Genomic DNA, 14,430 nt, shown 5'->3' with positions numbered 1-14,430 from the left:
TACCCTATCAGGACAGCTTACTCAACAGAATAACATGGTCTATATTACCCTGTCAGGACAGCTTATTCAACAGAATAACGTGGTCTATATTACCCTATCGGGACAGCGTATTCAACAGAATAACATGGTCTATATTACCCTATCAGGACAGCTTATTCAACAGAATAACATGGTCTATATTACCCCGTTAGGACAGCTTATTCAACAGAATAACATGGTCTATATTACCCTGTTATGAACTTGAGTGAAGACCCAAAAGCGGTTTTAACAGAAAACAGAGTTCTTTAATGAAAATACAGGAATGGCATAAATCCTCTTCCAACGTTGTCAGCGGAACAAAAAGAACGTTAGTATAGTGCAGGATGCTCCTGCCAGGCAGACTCCGACAGGACAGGACAAGGTGGAAGCAAACGAGACGACAGCTTGCTTCTGGCATCAAAAAACACAAACAAGAATCAGACACTGAAAGTAGCAGGAACAGAGAGAGAAATAGAGACCTAATCAGAGGGGGAAGAGAGAACAGGTGGGGAAGAGTGAAAGAGCTAGTTAGGGCAGATGTAGAACAGCTGAGGAATGAGAGACAGAGAAGGTAACCTAAAAATACCAGCAGAGAGAGAGAGTGAAGAGAAAGGACAGGAACAGACATAACAAGACATGACAGTACCCCCCACTCACCGAGCGCCTCCTGGCGCACTCGAGGAGGAAACCTGGCGGCAACGGAGGAAATCATCGATCAGCGAACGGTCCAGCACGTCCCGAGAGGGAACCCAACTCCTCTCCTCAGGACCGTACCCCTCCCAATCCACTAGGTACTGATGACCACGGCCCCGAGGGCGCATGTCCAAAATCTTACGAACCCTGTAGATGGGTGCGCCCTCGACAAGGATGGGGGGGGGAGGGACGAGCGGGGCGCGAAGAACGGGCTTAACACAGGAGACATGGACGACCGGGTGAACGCGACGAAGATAGCGCGGGAGAAGAAGTCGCACTGCGACAGGATTAATGACCTGGGAAATACGGAACGGACCAATGAACCGCGGGGCCAACTTGCGAGAAGCTGTCCTAAGGGGAAGGTTCTGAGTGGAGAGCCATACTCTCTGACCGCAACAATATCTAGGACTCTTGGTCCTACGCTTATTAGCGGCCCTCACAGTCTGCGCCCTATTACGGCAAAGTGCCGACCTGACCCCCTTCCAGGTGCGCTCGCAACGCTGGACAAAAGCCTGAGCGGAGGGGACGCAGGACTCGGCGAGCTGAGATGAGAACAGCGGAGGCTGGTACCCGAGGCTACACTGAAAAGGGGATAGACCGGTAGCAGACGAGGGAAGCGAGTTGTGGGCGTACTCTGCCCAGGGGAGCTGTTCTGACCAAGACGCAGGGTTACGAAAAGAAAGACTGCGTAAAATGCGACCAACAGTCTGATTGGCCCGTTCGGCTTGGACCGTTAGACTGGGGATGAAAGCCGGACGAGAGACTGACGGAAGCCCCAATCAAACGGCAAAACTCCCTCCAAAATTGAGACGTGAACTGCGGGCCTCTGTCGGAAACGACGTCAGACGGAAGGCCATGAATTCGGAAAACATTCTCGATAATGATCTGAGCCGTCTCCTTAGCAGAAGGGAGCTTATCGAGAGGAATGAAATGAGCCGCCTTAGAGAATCTATCGACAACCGTAAGAATAACTGTCTTCCCGCTGATGAAGGCAGTCCGGTGATAAAATCTAAAGCGATGTGAGACCACGGTCGAGAGGGAATGGGAAGCGGTCTGAGACGGCCGGCAGGAGGAGAGTTCCCAGATTTAGTCTGCGCGCAGACCGAACAAGCGGCGACAAATCGACGCGCGTCACGTTCCCGAGTGGGCCACCAGAAACGCTGGCGAATGGAAGCGAGCGTACCCCGAACGCCGGGGTGGCCGGCTAACTTGGCAGAGTGGGCCCACTGAAGAACGGCCGGACGAGAAGGAACGGGGAACGAACAGAAGGTTCCTAGGACAAGCTCGCGGCGACGGAGTGTGAGCGAGTGCTTGCTTTACCTGCCTCTCAATTCCCCAGACAGTCAACCCGACAACACGCCCCTCAGGGAGAATCCCATCGGGGTCGGTGGAGACCTCAGAAGAACTGAAGAGACGAGATAAAGCATCAGGTTTGGTGTTTTTGAGCCCGGACGATAAGAAATAACAAACTCGAAACGAGCGAAAAACAGAGCCCAACGAGCCTGACGCGCATTAAGTCGTTTGGCTGAACGGATGTACTCAAGGTTCCTATGGTCAGTCCAAACGACAAAAGGAACGGTCGCCCCCTCCAACCACTGTCGCCATTCGCCTAGGGCTAAGCGGATGGCGAGCAGTTCGCGATTACCAACATCATAGTTACGTTCTGACGGCGATAAGCGATGAGAGAAAAACGCGCAAGGATGGACCTTGCCGTCAGAGAGAGAGCGCTGAGAAAGAATGGCTCCCACGCCCACCTCTGACGCGTCAACCTCAACAACAAACTGTCTAGAGATGTCAGGTGTAACAAGAATAGGTGCGGATGTAAAACGATTCTTAAGAAGATCAAAAGCTCCCTGGGCGGAAACGGACCACTTAAAGCACGTCTTAACAGAAGTAAGGGCTGTGAGAGGAGCTGCCACCTGACCGAAATTACGGATGAAACGACGGTAGAAATTAGCGAAGCCCAGAAAGCGCTGCAGCTCAACGCGTGACTTAGGAACGGGCCAATCAATGACAGCCTGGACCTTAGCGGGATCCATCTTAATGCCCTCAGCGGAAATAACGGAACCGAGAAAAGGGACAGAGGCGGCATGAAAAGTGCACTTCTCAGCCTTCACATAAAGACAGTTCTCCAAAAGGCGCTGGAGGACGCGTCGCACGTGCTGAACATGAATCGAGAGAGACGGTGAAAAAATCAGGATATCGTCCATGTAAACGAAAACAAAAATGTTCAGCATGTCTCTCAGGACGTCGTTAACTAGTGCCTGAAAGACAGCTGGAGCGTTAACGAGGCCGAAAGGAAGAACCCGGTATTCAAAGTGCCCTAACGGAGTGTTAAACGCCGTCTTCCACTCGTCCCCCTCCCTGATGCGCACGAGATGGTAGGCGTTACGAAGGTCCAATTTGGTGAAAAACCTGGCTCCCTGCAGGATCTCGAAGGCTGAAGACATAAGAGGAAGCGGATAACGATTCTTAACTGTTATGTCATTCAGCCCTCGATAATCCACGCATGGGCGCAGGGACCCGTCCTTCTTCTGAACAAAAAAAAAACCCCGCTCCGGCGGGGGAGGAGGAGGAGACTATGGTACCGGCGTCGAGCGAAACCGACAAATAATCCTCGAGAGCCTTACGTTCGGGAGCCGACAGAGAGTATAATCTACCCCGGGGGGGAGTAGTTCCCGGAAGGAGATCAATACTACAGTCATACGACCGGTGTGGAGGGAGAGAAGTGGCCTTGGAACGACTGAACACCGTGCGCAGATCGTGATACTCCTCCGGCACCCCTGTCAAATCGCCAGGCTCCTCCTGTGAAGAAGAGACAGAGGAAACAGGAGGGATAGCAGACATTAAACAGGTTACATGACAAGAAACATTCCAGGATAGGATAGTATTACTAGACCAATTAATAGAAGGGTTATGGCGCACTAGCCAGGGATGACCCAAAACAACAGGTGTAAAAGGTGAACGAAAAATTAAAAAAGAAATGGTTTCGCTATGATTACCAGAGACAGTGAGGGTTAAAGGCAGCGTCTCACGCTGAATCTTGGGGAGAGAACTACCATCTAAAGCGAACAAGGCCCTGGGCTCCCTAACTGTCTGAGAGGAATGTCATGTTCCCGAGCCCAGGTCTCGTCCATAAAACAGCCCTCCGCCCCAGAGTCTATCAAGGCACTGCAGGAAGCAGATGAACCGGGCCAGCGGAGATGGACCGGAAAGGTAGTGCGTGATCCAGAAGGAGAGGCCTGAGTAGTTGCGCTCACCAGTAGCCCTCCTCTTACTGATGAGCTCTGGCTTTTACTGGACATGAGGTGACAAAATGACCAGCGGAGCCGCAGTAGAGACAGAGGCGATTGGTGATTCTCCGTTCCCTCTCCTTGGCCGAGATGCGAATACCCCCAGCTGCATAGGCTCAGCATCCGAGCCGGCGGAGGAGGGTGGCAGTGATGCGGCAGGTGGCAGTGATGTGGAGAGGGGAGCAACGGAGAACGTGAGCTCCTTTCCACGAGCTCGGCGACGAAGATCAAACCGTCGCTCTATGCGAATAGCGAGAGCTATTAAGGAGTCCAGACTGGAAGGAACCTCCCGGGAGAGGATCTCATCCTTAACCTCGACGTGGAGACCCTCCAGAAAACGAGCGAGCAAAGCCGGCTCGTTCCAGTCACTAGAGGCAGCGAGAGTGCGAAACTCAATAGAATAATCCGTTATGGATCTATTCCCCTGACATAGGGAAGACAGGGCCCTGGAAGCCTCCTCGCCAAAAACAGAACGGTCAAAAACCCGTATCATCTCCTCCTTAAAGTCCTGATACTGGTTAATACACTCAGCCCTCGCCTCCCAGACTGCCGTGCCCCACTCACGCGCCCGTCCGGTAAGGAGAGAAATGACGTAGGCGATGCGGGCTGCGCTCCTGGAGTAAGTGTTGGGCTGGAGAGAGAACACCACATCACACTGAGTGAGGAATGAGCGGCACTCAGCGGGCTCCCCAGAGTAACACGGCGGGTTGTTGATCCTGGGCTCCGGAGACTCGGAAACCCTGGAAGTGGGCGGTGGATCGAGGTGGAGTTGGTGAACCTGTCTTGTGAGGTCGGAGACTTGGACGGCCAGGGTCTCAACGGCATGTTGAGCAGCAGACAATTCCTCCTCGTGTCTGCCTAGCATCGCTCCCTGGATCTCGACGGCGGAGTGAAAAGGGTCCGGAGCCGCTGGGTCCATTCTTGGTCTGATTCTTCTGTTATGAACTTGAGTGAAGACCCAAAAGCGGTTTTAACAGAAAACAGAGTTCTTTAATGAAAATACAGGAATGGCATAAATCCTCTTCCAACGTTGTCAGCGGAACAAAAAGAACGTTAGTATAGTGCAGGATGCTCCTGCCAGGCAGACTCCGACAGGACAGGACAAGGTGGAAGCAAACGAGACGACAGCTTGCTTCTGGCATCAAAAAACACAAACAAGAATCAGACACTGAAAGTAGCAGGAACAGAGAGAGAAATAGAGACCTAATCAGAGGGGGAAGAGAGAACAGGTGGGGAAGAGTGAAAGAGCTAGTTAGGGCAGATGTAGAACAGCTGAGGAATGAGAGACAGAGAAGGTAACCTAAAAAGACCAGCAGAGAGAGAGAGTGAAGAGAAAGGACAGGAACAGACATAACAAGACATGACATTACCCTATCAGGACAGCTTATTCAACAGAATAACATGGTCTATATTACCCTATCAGGACAGCTTATTCAACAGAATAACATGGTCTATATTACCCTATCAGGACAGCTTATTCAACAGAATAACATGGTCTATATTACCCTATCGGGACAGCTTATTCAACAGAATAACATGGTCTATATTACCCTATCAGGACAGCTTATTCAACAGAATAACATGGTCTATATTACCCTATCAGGACAGCTTATTCAACAGAATAACATGGTCTATATTACCCTATCAGGACAGCTTATTCAACAGAATAACATGGTCTATATTACCCTATCAGGACAGCTTATTCAACAGAATAACATGGTCTATATTACCCTATCAGGACAGCTTATTCAACAGAATAACATGGTCTATATTACCCTATCAGGACAGCTTATTCAACAGAATAACATGGTCTATATTACCCTATCAGGACAGCTTATTCAACAGAATAACATGGTCTATATTACCCCGAATCAGGACAGCGTATTCAACAGAATAACATGGTCTATATTACCCTATCAGGACAGCTTATTCAACAGAATAACATGGTCTATATTACCCTATCAGGACAGCTTATTCAACAGAATAACATGGTCTATATTACCCTATCAGGACAGCTTATTCAACAGAATAACATGGTCTATATTACCCTGTCAGGACAGCTTATTCAACAGAATAACGTGGTCTACTGTATAAAAAGCTTTTGACAAGTCTACAGAAATGGCAGTACTATTCTTTCTATCATCTAAGACCACTGCAACCAGCATGGTAGCCATAGTGGTGCTGTCTAAACCCCAGTATGCCGTAGTCATATGTTTAAAGTACTTCTGACATCCTCCACATGTACACTAAACATGCTACTTGAAAAATAAAACATGAGTGATCATAAAATATCGGACTCACAAAAAGACCTACTGATTAGGAACTAACTTAAGTTGTGTTGCATCGGCTCAGTAAAGTAACTTTTTACTGTCCCAAAATTGGCAGAACAACGTGATCGGCTGGTAAACTAGTGTGTTCTGTATCAGGCCTTGCTGCTAGTAGGAGACCACATTCTCAATCAGGCTTATGTGGTCTGCCAGAGGAAGAAAAGAACAGTTTTTGGATGGCAGCCAGGTATCACATATGCAGTGAAACAACACATGACGAGAGATGGACGGACTGTACTAGTCAAGGAGATTGAACTGCTAGACGATGCACAATGCACACAATGTGAACTGCAGCAAGACAAACAATGTGCTGTCATAAAACGACTTAAGGCTCCCTTCAACAACCTTTGTCTCTATCTGATCAAGGAAAGTAGATAGGTTACCGAAATCAGTAGAGGCAAGTTGATTGTTTGAAATAACTTTTATTATGTGTCCTTTGTAGAAATACAAATCTACCAACTGACACAACAAGAGACACAAAGTGTAGAGGGACAGGAGCTTGGTCAAAAACAAGTTTTAACACAGCAAAAGACACAAAGTGTAAAGAAACAGAAGCCTGGTTAAAAAACAAGTTTTAACACAGCAAGAGACACAAAAAACAAAGTTTTTTTAGAAAACACAGCAAGAGACACAAAGTGTAGTTTTAACACAGCAAGAAACATGAGCAAGTTTTTGACACAAAGTTAAAAACAAGTTTTAACACAGTTTTAACAAGCAAGAGACACAAAGTGTATAGAAACATGAGCTTGGTTAAAAACAAGTTTTAACACAGCAAGAGACACAAAGTGTTTTAACACAGAGAGAACAAAGTGTAAGAAACCTGGTTAAAAACAAGTTTTACACAAAGTGTATAGAAACATGACTTGGTTAAAAACAAGTTTTAACACAGCAAGGACACCAGAAGCCTGGTTAAAAACAAGTTTTCGGGACTCTTTCAGAAGTGGTTAGTCACACCCTTTTATTGAAAAAAAAAACAGTTTGTAAACTAGTACAGTACATTCTGTACAGTCAACCAACCACTGAGCTTCCCCACTGCTCATTCAACTGAAAAACATTCATTCACTGGTGTGATCACCAAGTACAGCACATTTCCTGACTTCAGATTCAGTAAGACCCACCAAACGCCAGGGTGAAAGAGACTGGATCTCTGCCAGGGCCACGCTCAGTAGACAAACACTGTCGAGGAACACCGCAGATAGAAATGCCATAAGAATAGAGCTGACATTTTAAAATGCTCTATTCTACTGGACATTACAGACAACATATACGTTCCACAATACATTTCTATCCCAATATCCTGTAACATTGCACCCTGCTGATCAGACTCCTGGAAAACAACATTCTGTCCCTGGACTGTACTGACCAGAACTCTGGCAAACAACAGTCTGTCCCTGGACTGTACTGACCAGAACTCTGGTAAACAGTCTGTCCTGGAGTGTACTGACAGAACCTGGCAAACAACAGTCTGTCCCTGGACTGTACTGACCAGAACTCTGGCAAACTACAGTCTGTCCCTGGTAGTGTACTGACAGAACTCTGGCAAACAACAGTCTGTCCCTGGAGTGTAGACAGAACACCAAACAGCAGTCTGTCCCTGGACTAGTGTGACAGAACACCTAAACAGTCTGTCCTTGGTAGTGTAGACAGAAAGCCTACAGCCCTGGTAGTGTAGACAGAACACCTACAGCCCTGGTAGTGTAGACAGAACACCTACAGCCTGGTAGTGTAGACAGAACACCTGCAGCCTTGGTAGTGTAGACAGAACACCTACAGCCCTGGTAGTGTAGACAGAACACCTACAGCCCTGGTAGTGTAGACAGAACACCTACAGCCCTGGTAGTGTAGACAGAACACCTACAGCCTTGGTAGTGTATACAGAACACCTACAGCCCTGGTTGTGTAGACAGAAACCTACAGCCCTGGTAGTGTAGACAGAACACCTACAGCCCTGGTAGTGTAGACAGAACACCTACAGCCCTGGTAGTGTAGACAGAACACCTACAGCCCTGGTAGTGTAGACAGAAACACATACAGCCCTGGTAGTGTAGACAGAACACATACAGCCCTGGTAGTGTAGACAGAACACCTACAGCCCTGGTAGTGTAGACAGAACACATACAGCCCTGGTAGTGTAGACAGAACACCTACAGCCCTGGTAGTGTAGACAGAACACCTACAGCCCTGGTAGTGTAGACAGAACACCTACAGCCCTGGTAGTGTAGACAGAACACCTACAGCCCTGGTAGTGTAGACAGAAAGCCTACAGCCCTGGTAGTGTAGACAGAACACCTACAGCCTGGTAGTGTAGACAGAACACCTACAGCCCTGGTAGTGTAGACAGAATGCCCTGGTGATTTATTAACAAAACACCTACTCCCCCTTGTCCTTTAATGACTGACACCTGATGCCCTGTGTAGTGTAGATCTGCACATTACAGCCTGGTAGTGTAGACATGGACATGGTGGTGATTTATCCACAACAAAGCCTGTTCAGTCTCCTCCCTTAGAATGGGTTTGAATGACTGGCTGCCTGATGTTATTGTGTTGTGCCTGTGTGTGTATCTCCATTTAGAATGGGTGTTGAATATCAACACATGGACATCACTGCTGATGTCATGTTGAACACCAGCCTGTTCAGTCCCCTCCCTTTAGAATGGGTGTTGAATAACAAGCCTGGCTGTTGCTGCTGATGTTATTGTGTTGAACACCAGCCTGTTCAGTCCCCTCCCTTTAGAATGGGTGTTGAATAACAAGCCTGGCTGTTGCTGCTGATGTTATTGTGTTGAACACCAGCCTGTTCGGTCCCCTCCCTTTAGAATGGGTGTTGAATAACAAGCCTGGCTGTCGCTGCTGATGTTATTGTGTTGAACACCAGCCTGTTCAGTCCCCTCCCTTTAGAATGGGTGTTGAATAACAAGCCTGGCTGTCGCTGCTGATGTTATTGTGTTGAACACCAGCCTGTTCAGTCCCCTCCCTTTAGAATGGGTGTTGAATAACAAGCCTGGCTGTCGCTGCTGATGTTATTGTGTTGAACACCAGCCTGTTCAGTCCCCTCCCTTTAGAATGGGTGTTGAATAACAAGCCTGGCTGTCGCTGCTGATGTTATTGTGTTGAACACCAGCCTGTTCGGTCCCCTCCCTTTAGAATGGGTGTTGAATAACAAGCCTGGCTGTCGCTGCTGATGTTATTGTGTTGCCCTACATTCTCATTGACCTTGGTATTTACAGTAATACAATTAGCCTGGTTCTATTGTTTTCAACTATGTGATAACAAATAATGCATTGTAATAATGTTATAAAACAGAAAATAATTCAAATACAATTGATTCTGTATATTTTTATTTAAATATTTAATAAATGATAATCCAAGTATGTCATGTTTTCATTTTAATACATAGGAAGAGGATTCCATTTTATTTCGTTTATTTAAAAAAAAAACACTAGTAAAACATGAATGCATCAATTTCCCCACTAGAACATGATTAATTACTCAATTCATAATTCATTGCAGTGATAAAGTTGTTTATTTTAGGTCACAACAATAGCTCTCTCAGATCAGGGTGTTCCTTCCTCCAGTTCGTGACCACAGCTAATCATTGGCCAATAACAGGCAGGAACATCCTTCCCTGTGGGAATGACACAACAAAGGACAATAAACCAAATGAGTTGGAAATAAAGTAGTGTTCTGTGTTCAACATGTTCCTCCAGTGGTGTCCAGCTAGCGGCTACTGAGCAGGTCTTTATTTGGACTTTAAGACGGAGTAAATCCCAAAAGCTGTTCGATTGGTTTGTAACGCCACTCATCTGCTTCCAGCTCTTCAACCAAACTGGCCAGTTTCTCCATTCTAGATACCTGTTGATCTAAAAAACAAAAAAACAAAGCAGTGAAATATGCTGTTAGATCAAAGCATTGCATTCGTTTGTATCCGTTAGCAGAGTTATTTTTCCCGAAACAAAAAAATGCATCCTAAATAGCACCCTATTCCCTATATAGTGGGCTACTTTTGACCAGGCCCATAGGGCTCTGGTTGAAAGTAGTCCACTATATATAGGGAAATAGGGTGTCATTTGAGATGCATGCACACTTAGGCATTAATTTTTTGTAAAAAATTTTTTTTAAAGACTACTGCAATAAAATAATTGAATGAAGAGACTGATGGACTTACCATGCTTCACCTGTTTCAGTGTTGACGCCACCTGGTAGCTGAACACAGACTCACACAGAAATCTGTCTGAGCCGTCTGAAGACACAAGGGGTCATGTTCAATATCACATCAACTACTGTTACGCTTTCCTCAACTGGCACATGTTACAAAATACTGTAGTGGTAGACAAGTTAGCCCTGAGATAGTTTAAACAACAAGAATGGAAACGTGCCTTCCGGATCACAACCCAAACCAGCACGCACGCACACACACACACACAAAACTATTAGGCTATAGTTCTATTATATAACATACTGTATTATAGTATATGGTTTTGTGGTACAAACTATTTAATACCCAACGCAAAACTATTAGGCTATAGATCTGATATAACTTATATAACATACTGTATTATAGTATATGGTTTTGGCACTCTGTTCCCTAGAAACTATTTAATACCCAATCCTCCAGTGCACTACTGTTGACCATGGAGACACAATCCTCAGTAATTACCTAGAGTAAGTAAGTAGACAGGAGTTAGCTAAAACATGATATAACTCCTAGACAGTGCACTCCAATATGCCCAACAGTGCACTACTGTTGACCATGGCCCTAGACAGTGCAGTTTGCTGGAGAATACTGTTGACCAAAAGTGCACTACTGTTGACCATGGACAAAATAATCAACTACCACACAATGTGTCACAAATGGCACTACTGTGACCATGGCCCTAGATAGTGCACTACTGTTGACCATGGCCCTAGACAGTGCACTACTGTTGACCATGGCCCTAGACAGTGCACTACTGTTGACCATGGCCCTAGACAGTGCACTACTGTTGACCATGGCCCTAGACAGTGCACTACTGTTGACCATGGCCCTAGACAGTGGACTACTGTTGACCATGGCCCTAGACAGTGCACTACTGTTGACCATGGCCCTAGACATGTTGACCATGGACCTAGACAGTGCACTACTGTTGACCATGGCCCTAGACAGTGCACTACTGTTGACCATGGCCCTAGACAGTGTACTACTGTTGACCATGGCCCTAGACAGTGCACTACTGTTGACCATTGCCCTAGACATGTTGACCATGGGCCTAGACAGTGCACTACTGTTGACCATGGGCCTAGACAGTGCACTACTGTTGACCATGGCCCTAGACAGTGGACTACTGTTGACAGTGGACTACTGTTGACCACGGCCCTAGACAGTGCACTACTGTTGACCATGGCCCTAGACAGTGCACTACTGTTGACCATGGCCCTAGACAGTGTACTACTGTTGACCATGGCCCTAGACAGTGCACTACTGTTGACCATGGGCCTAGACAGTGCACTACTGTTGACCATGGCCCTAGACAGTGCACTACTGTTGACCATGGCCCTAGACAGTGCACTACTGTCAAACATGGCCCATATGATATTAGTGCACAATGTAGGATTAGGTTCTTCAACTGGCGGCCCACGGACCGAATTCGGTCCCCCCATTTTCAATGTTGGCCAAAAGAATCAAAACATCAGCGCCAAGTGATTACATTTTTTGCAAAATCTGTTCCCAAGTAGTCCGGTGCAGAATAGAGAGACACATCTGATCATATACAGTATACAAGTAAGCAAGGTTTGATATAATATTTGACTAAAACAATCTGTTTGGTCTTCTTGTGGTCAATTTGCAGTCTACAAATGATTTCTTAATTATGTTCAGGCCCCCCGACCATCCACTCAAGTAAAACCAAAAATCATCCCGTGGCTGAATCTAGTTGATGATCCCTGGTATAGGGAATAGGCTGCCATTTATTAATCATTTTGTAATATATTTTTATTTTTATTGAACTAGGCAAGTCAGTTAAGAACAAATTCTTATTTACAAGGACGACCTACCCCGGGCCAAACCCCTCCCCTAACCAGGATGACGCTCGGCCAATTGTGCACCGCCCTATGGCACGGGCCCCAAAAACAAAGTGGAAAAGAACCCCAACCCTGGCCACCAGTTTCACTGCTGTTCCACTTAACAGTGAGCCCATTAGTCCTCGGAACACCCAGTGCTTTCCAGCACAATGATCCAAACTAAGACATTCATTACAACACAATGTTTGATTTGGGGTCTATGAGGTAACAAAGGATGGGGCACCCTATCCTAATATAGTGTACAACTCTGGCACATAAGGCTCTGGTCAAAATTAGTGCACAACGTAGGTAATAGGGTGTCATTTGGGATGCACAAAGCAGGGGCAAGGAGCCAGATGGCCCTTCGGGTTCAAACAAACAGATCCTCTTGTGTGATGTGACAAAACTGGTGGTGGGTGTTGTGGGCTGACCCATTGGCAGAGCACTGACTGCTTGCTGGTGCCCATGTACGTCCTGTTGGATGAAGATCCAACTATGATTCAAAAGGATCATGGGTCACCAACTCCAGATCAAAGGATCACTAACTACGCTTGACTTGAAGCCAGATTGATTTGGGTGTGAGGGAAGTGGGGCACACTGGCGATGCGCTTTGTGGGGTGACGTTGGGGCAGAGCATTGACTGTCGCTGGTAGCAGTGCACGTCCTCCTGGAGGAAGATCCAACTATGACGCATGGTAGCTAGGTCATTAAGGGAACAGTGAAAAGTTCCAGGGACACATTGTTTATCTTGTGGGTAAAATCCAGACAAGCAACACTTGACTTGACGCCAGATAGAATAGTTGTAAGAGAAGTGTGGCTGGGCAGATGTACAGAAGGGGCTTGTATTCAGAACCACACACACATGTACAGTAGCTAACCACACACACACAGATATAAACATTAATCATCTGAAACACACAACATCACTGTATATGGGATATGAGCACGATTAATATTGCAATCAGAGCCAAGAACAATGTTCAGAATGTTGCAGGTAGAATGTACAGAACAGACAAGGTTTTCTAGAACTCCAAAAGAATCCTCGTCACCGGTCTTGTGTCTTGCAACGTTCTGAACCTATATTCCAAAGCCACTGGTGATTGGCCTGTGTCAAAGAAAGCCTACCTTCCATCATCTCCCCGGCTCCTTTGGGATACGTGTAGAGGACCTTACGCGGGGGGATGAGTTCTGATGCGCTGAATCCAGAGCCAGTCACGGAACTCCCACTAACCCCTCCGGCAGAGGAGGATGAGGAGGAGGCTGCCATTCCAACTGAGGAAGAGGAACAAAAACGGCAAAATCATGATCACCAAGTTCAGAGTCGTGTATTGCGGATAAATACAGTCCCACATGACCAGCAATATTTATTCAAAGTAAATTTAGCTGACGTTAGCTGAGCAGCATTAGCACAGATAGAACACGTTATACAAATCTTTGTCATTACATTAGCATGACTAGCTAGCTAACGTTGGCTAACAACACAAGGCTAACAACGTTAAGAATAATAAACTGACAAACATAGCTAGCTACATGAAACACAGCGCATTTACTACTGAAGCAAACTTTCCGCATAATAAATCAGACATAAGATTATTATTGAAGTGATGAACCTACCACTGGTGATGGAGAAAGCGGCAGGCTAACTGCTGCTTTTGTTTATGTTTCTGGTTAGCTACCCCAACAATAACCCCCGCTTTACGGCTTGGGCGATATATAAAATCAAATGTTGATATCGGCGCATCATTAATTTGTTGCGAGAGCGGAATGTCTATCCATGCGGTTTAGAGATCAGCGACGACGTAATCAGCTGGTTACTTTACGTAAAACTGCCGTATGTCGCAAAACAGCCAAAGAGCCCACACGTAGTTGGCAGCTATTATTCACTACAGTATATATCGTTTTATTTACTATTCAAGATAACTGCTACAATGGAAATCTTACGTCCATCATTGATCAACATAAGTGGAAGAGTATACAGAAGAAATACCATCAAAGAAGACCAGTATGAAGAGGGGGATGTGGACGACTCCTACATGGGACCACCAGGTAGCTAGGTCCTCAGTG

At 46.4% G+C, this 14,430-nt stretch overlaps 2 protein-coding genes across 3 annotated transcripts in view; one reads left to right on the top strand and one right to left on the bottom strand.

Annotated features, from left to right (window-relative positions):
* Positions 1–9,651: 9,651 nt before the first annotated feature.
* anapc16 (anaphase promoting complex subunit 16) lies at positions 9,652–14,083 on the bottom strand. The gene is made up of 4 exons (XM_064963853.1): positions 13,981–14,083; positions 13,492–13,638; positions 10,496–10,570; positions 9,652–10,190 (listed from the first exon to the last, which is right to left on the bottom strand). The coding sequence occupies exons 2-4, from the start codon at positions 13,631–13,633 to the stop codon at positions 10,081–10,083; spliced, it is 327 nt and encodes a 108-aa protein (XP_064819925.1). The 5' UTR covers positions 13,634–13,638; positions 13,981–14,083; the 3' UTR covers positions 9,652–10,080.
* Positions 14,084–14,164: 81 nt separating this feature from the next.
* ascc1 (activating signal cointegrator 1 complex subunit 1) overlaps positions 14,165–14,430 on the top strand; it is a 75,714-nt gene continuing 75,448 nt past the window's right edge. For both annotated transcript variants that reach the window (XR_010455285.1, XM_064963852.1), the window contains exon 1: positions 14,165–14,412. Coding sequence is in view for 1 of the 2 variants with exons in the window: in XM_064963852.1 (XP_064819924.1) it covers positions 14,295–14,412 (118 nt within the window). In the remaining variant the exon portion in view is untranslated. The remainder of the gene's footprint in view (positions 14,413–14,430) is intronic.

This window comes from Oncorhynchus masou, unplaced genomic scaffold, assembly GCF_036934945.1.
Source record: "Oncorhynchus masou masou isolate Uvic2021 unplaced genomic scaffold, UVic_Omas_1.1 unplaced_scaffold_856, whole genome shotgun sequence".
NCBI classification, from domain to species: Eukaryota; Metazoa; Chordata; class Actinopteri; order Salmoniformes; family Salmonidae; genus Oncorhynchus; species Oncorhynchus masou.
Note: the sequence above shows the minus strand (reverse complement) of the source record. Positions and strands in the feature narration are given on the sequence as shown.

What these genes read in the sequence shown, in the direction of transcription:
- anapc16 (XM_064963853.1), bottom strand. Translation starts at nt 13,633, where the DNA reads ATGGCAGCCTCCTCCTCATCCTCCTCTGCCGGAGGGGTTAGTGGGAGT. An exon ending in AGCCGGGGAGATGATGGAAG is followed by an intron (nt 10,571 to 13,491) that starts GTAGGCTTTCTT and finishes TTGTGTCTTCAG; the next exon opens with ACGGCTCAGACAGATTTCTG. An exon ending in ACTGAAACAGGTGAAGCATG is followed by an intron (nt 10,191 to 10,495) that starts GTAAGTCCATCA and finishes TTTGTTTTTTAG; the next exon opens with ATCAACAGGTATCTAGAATG.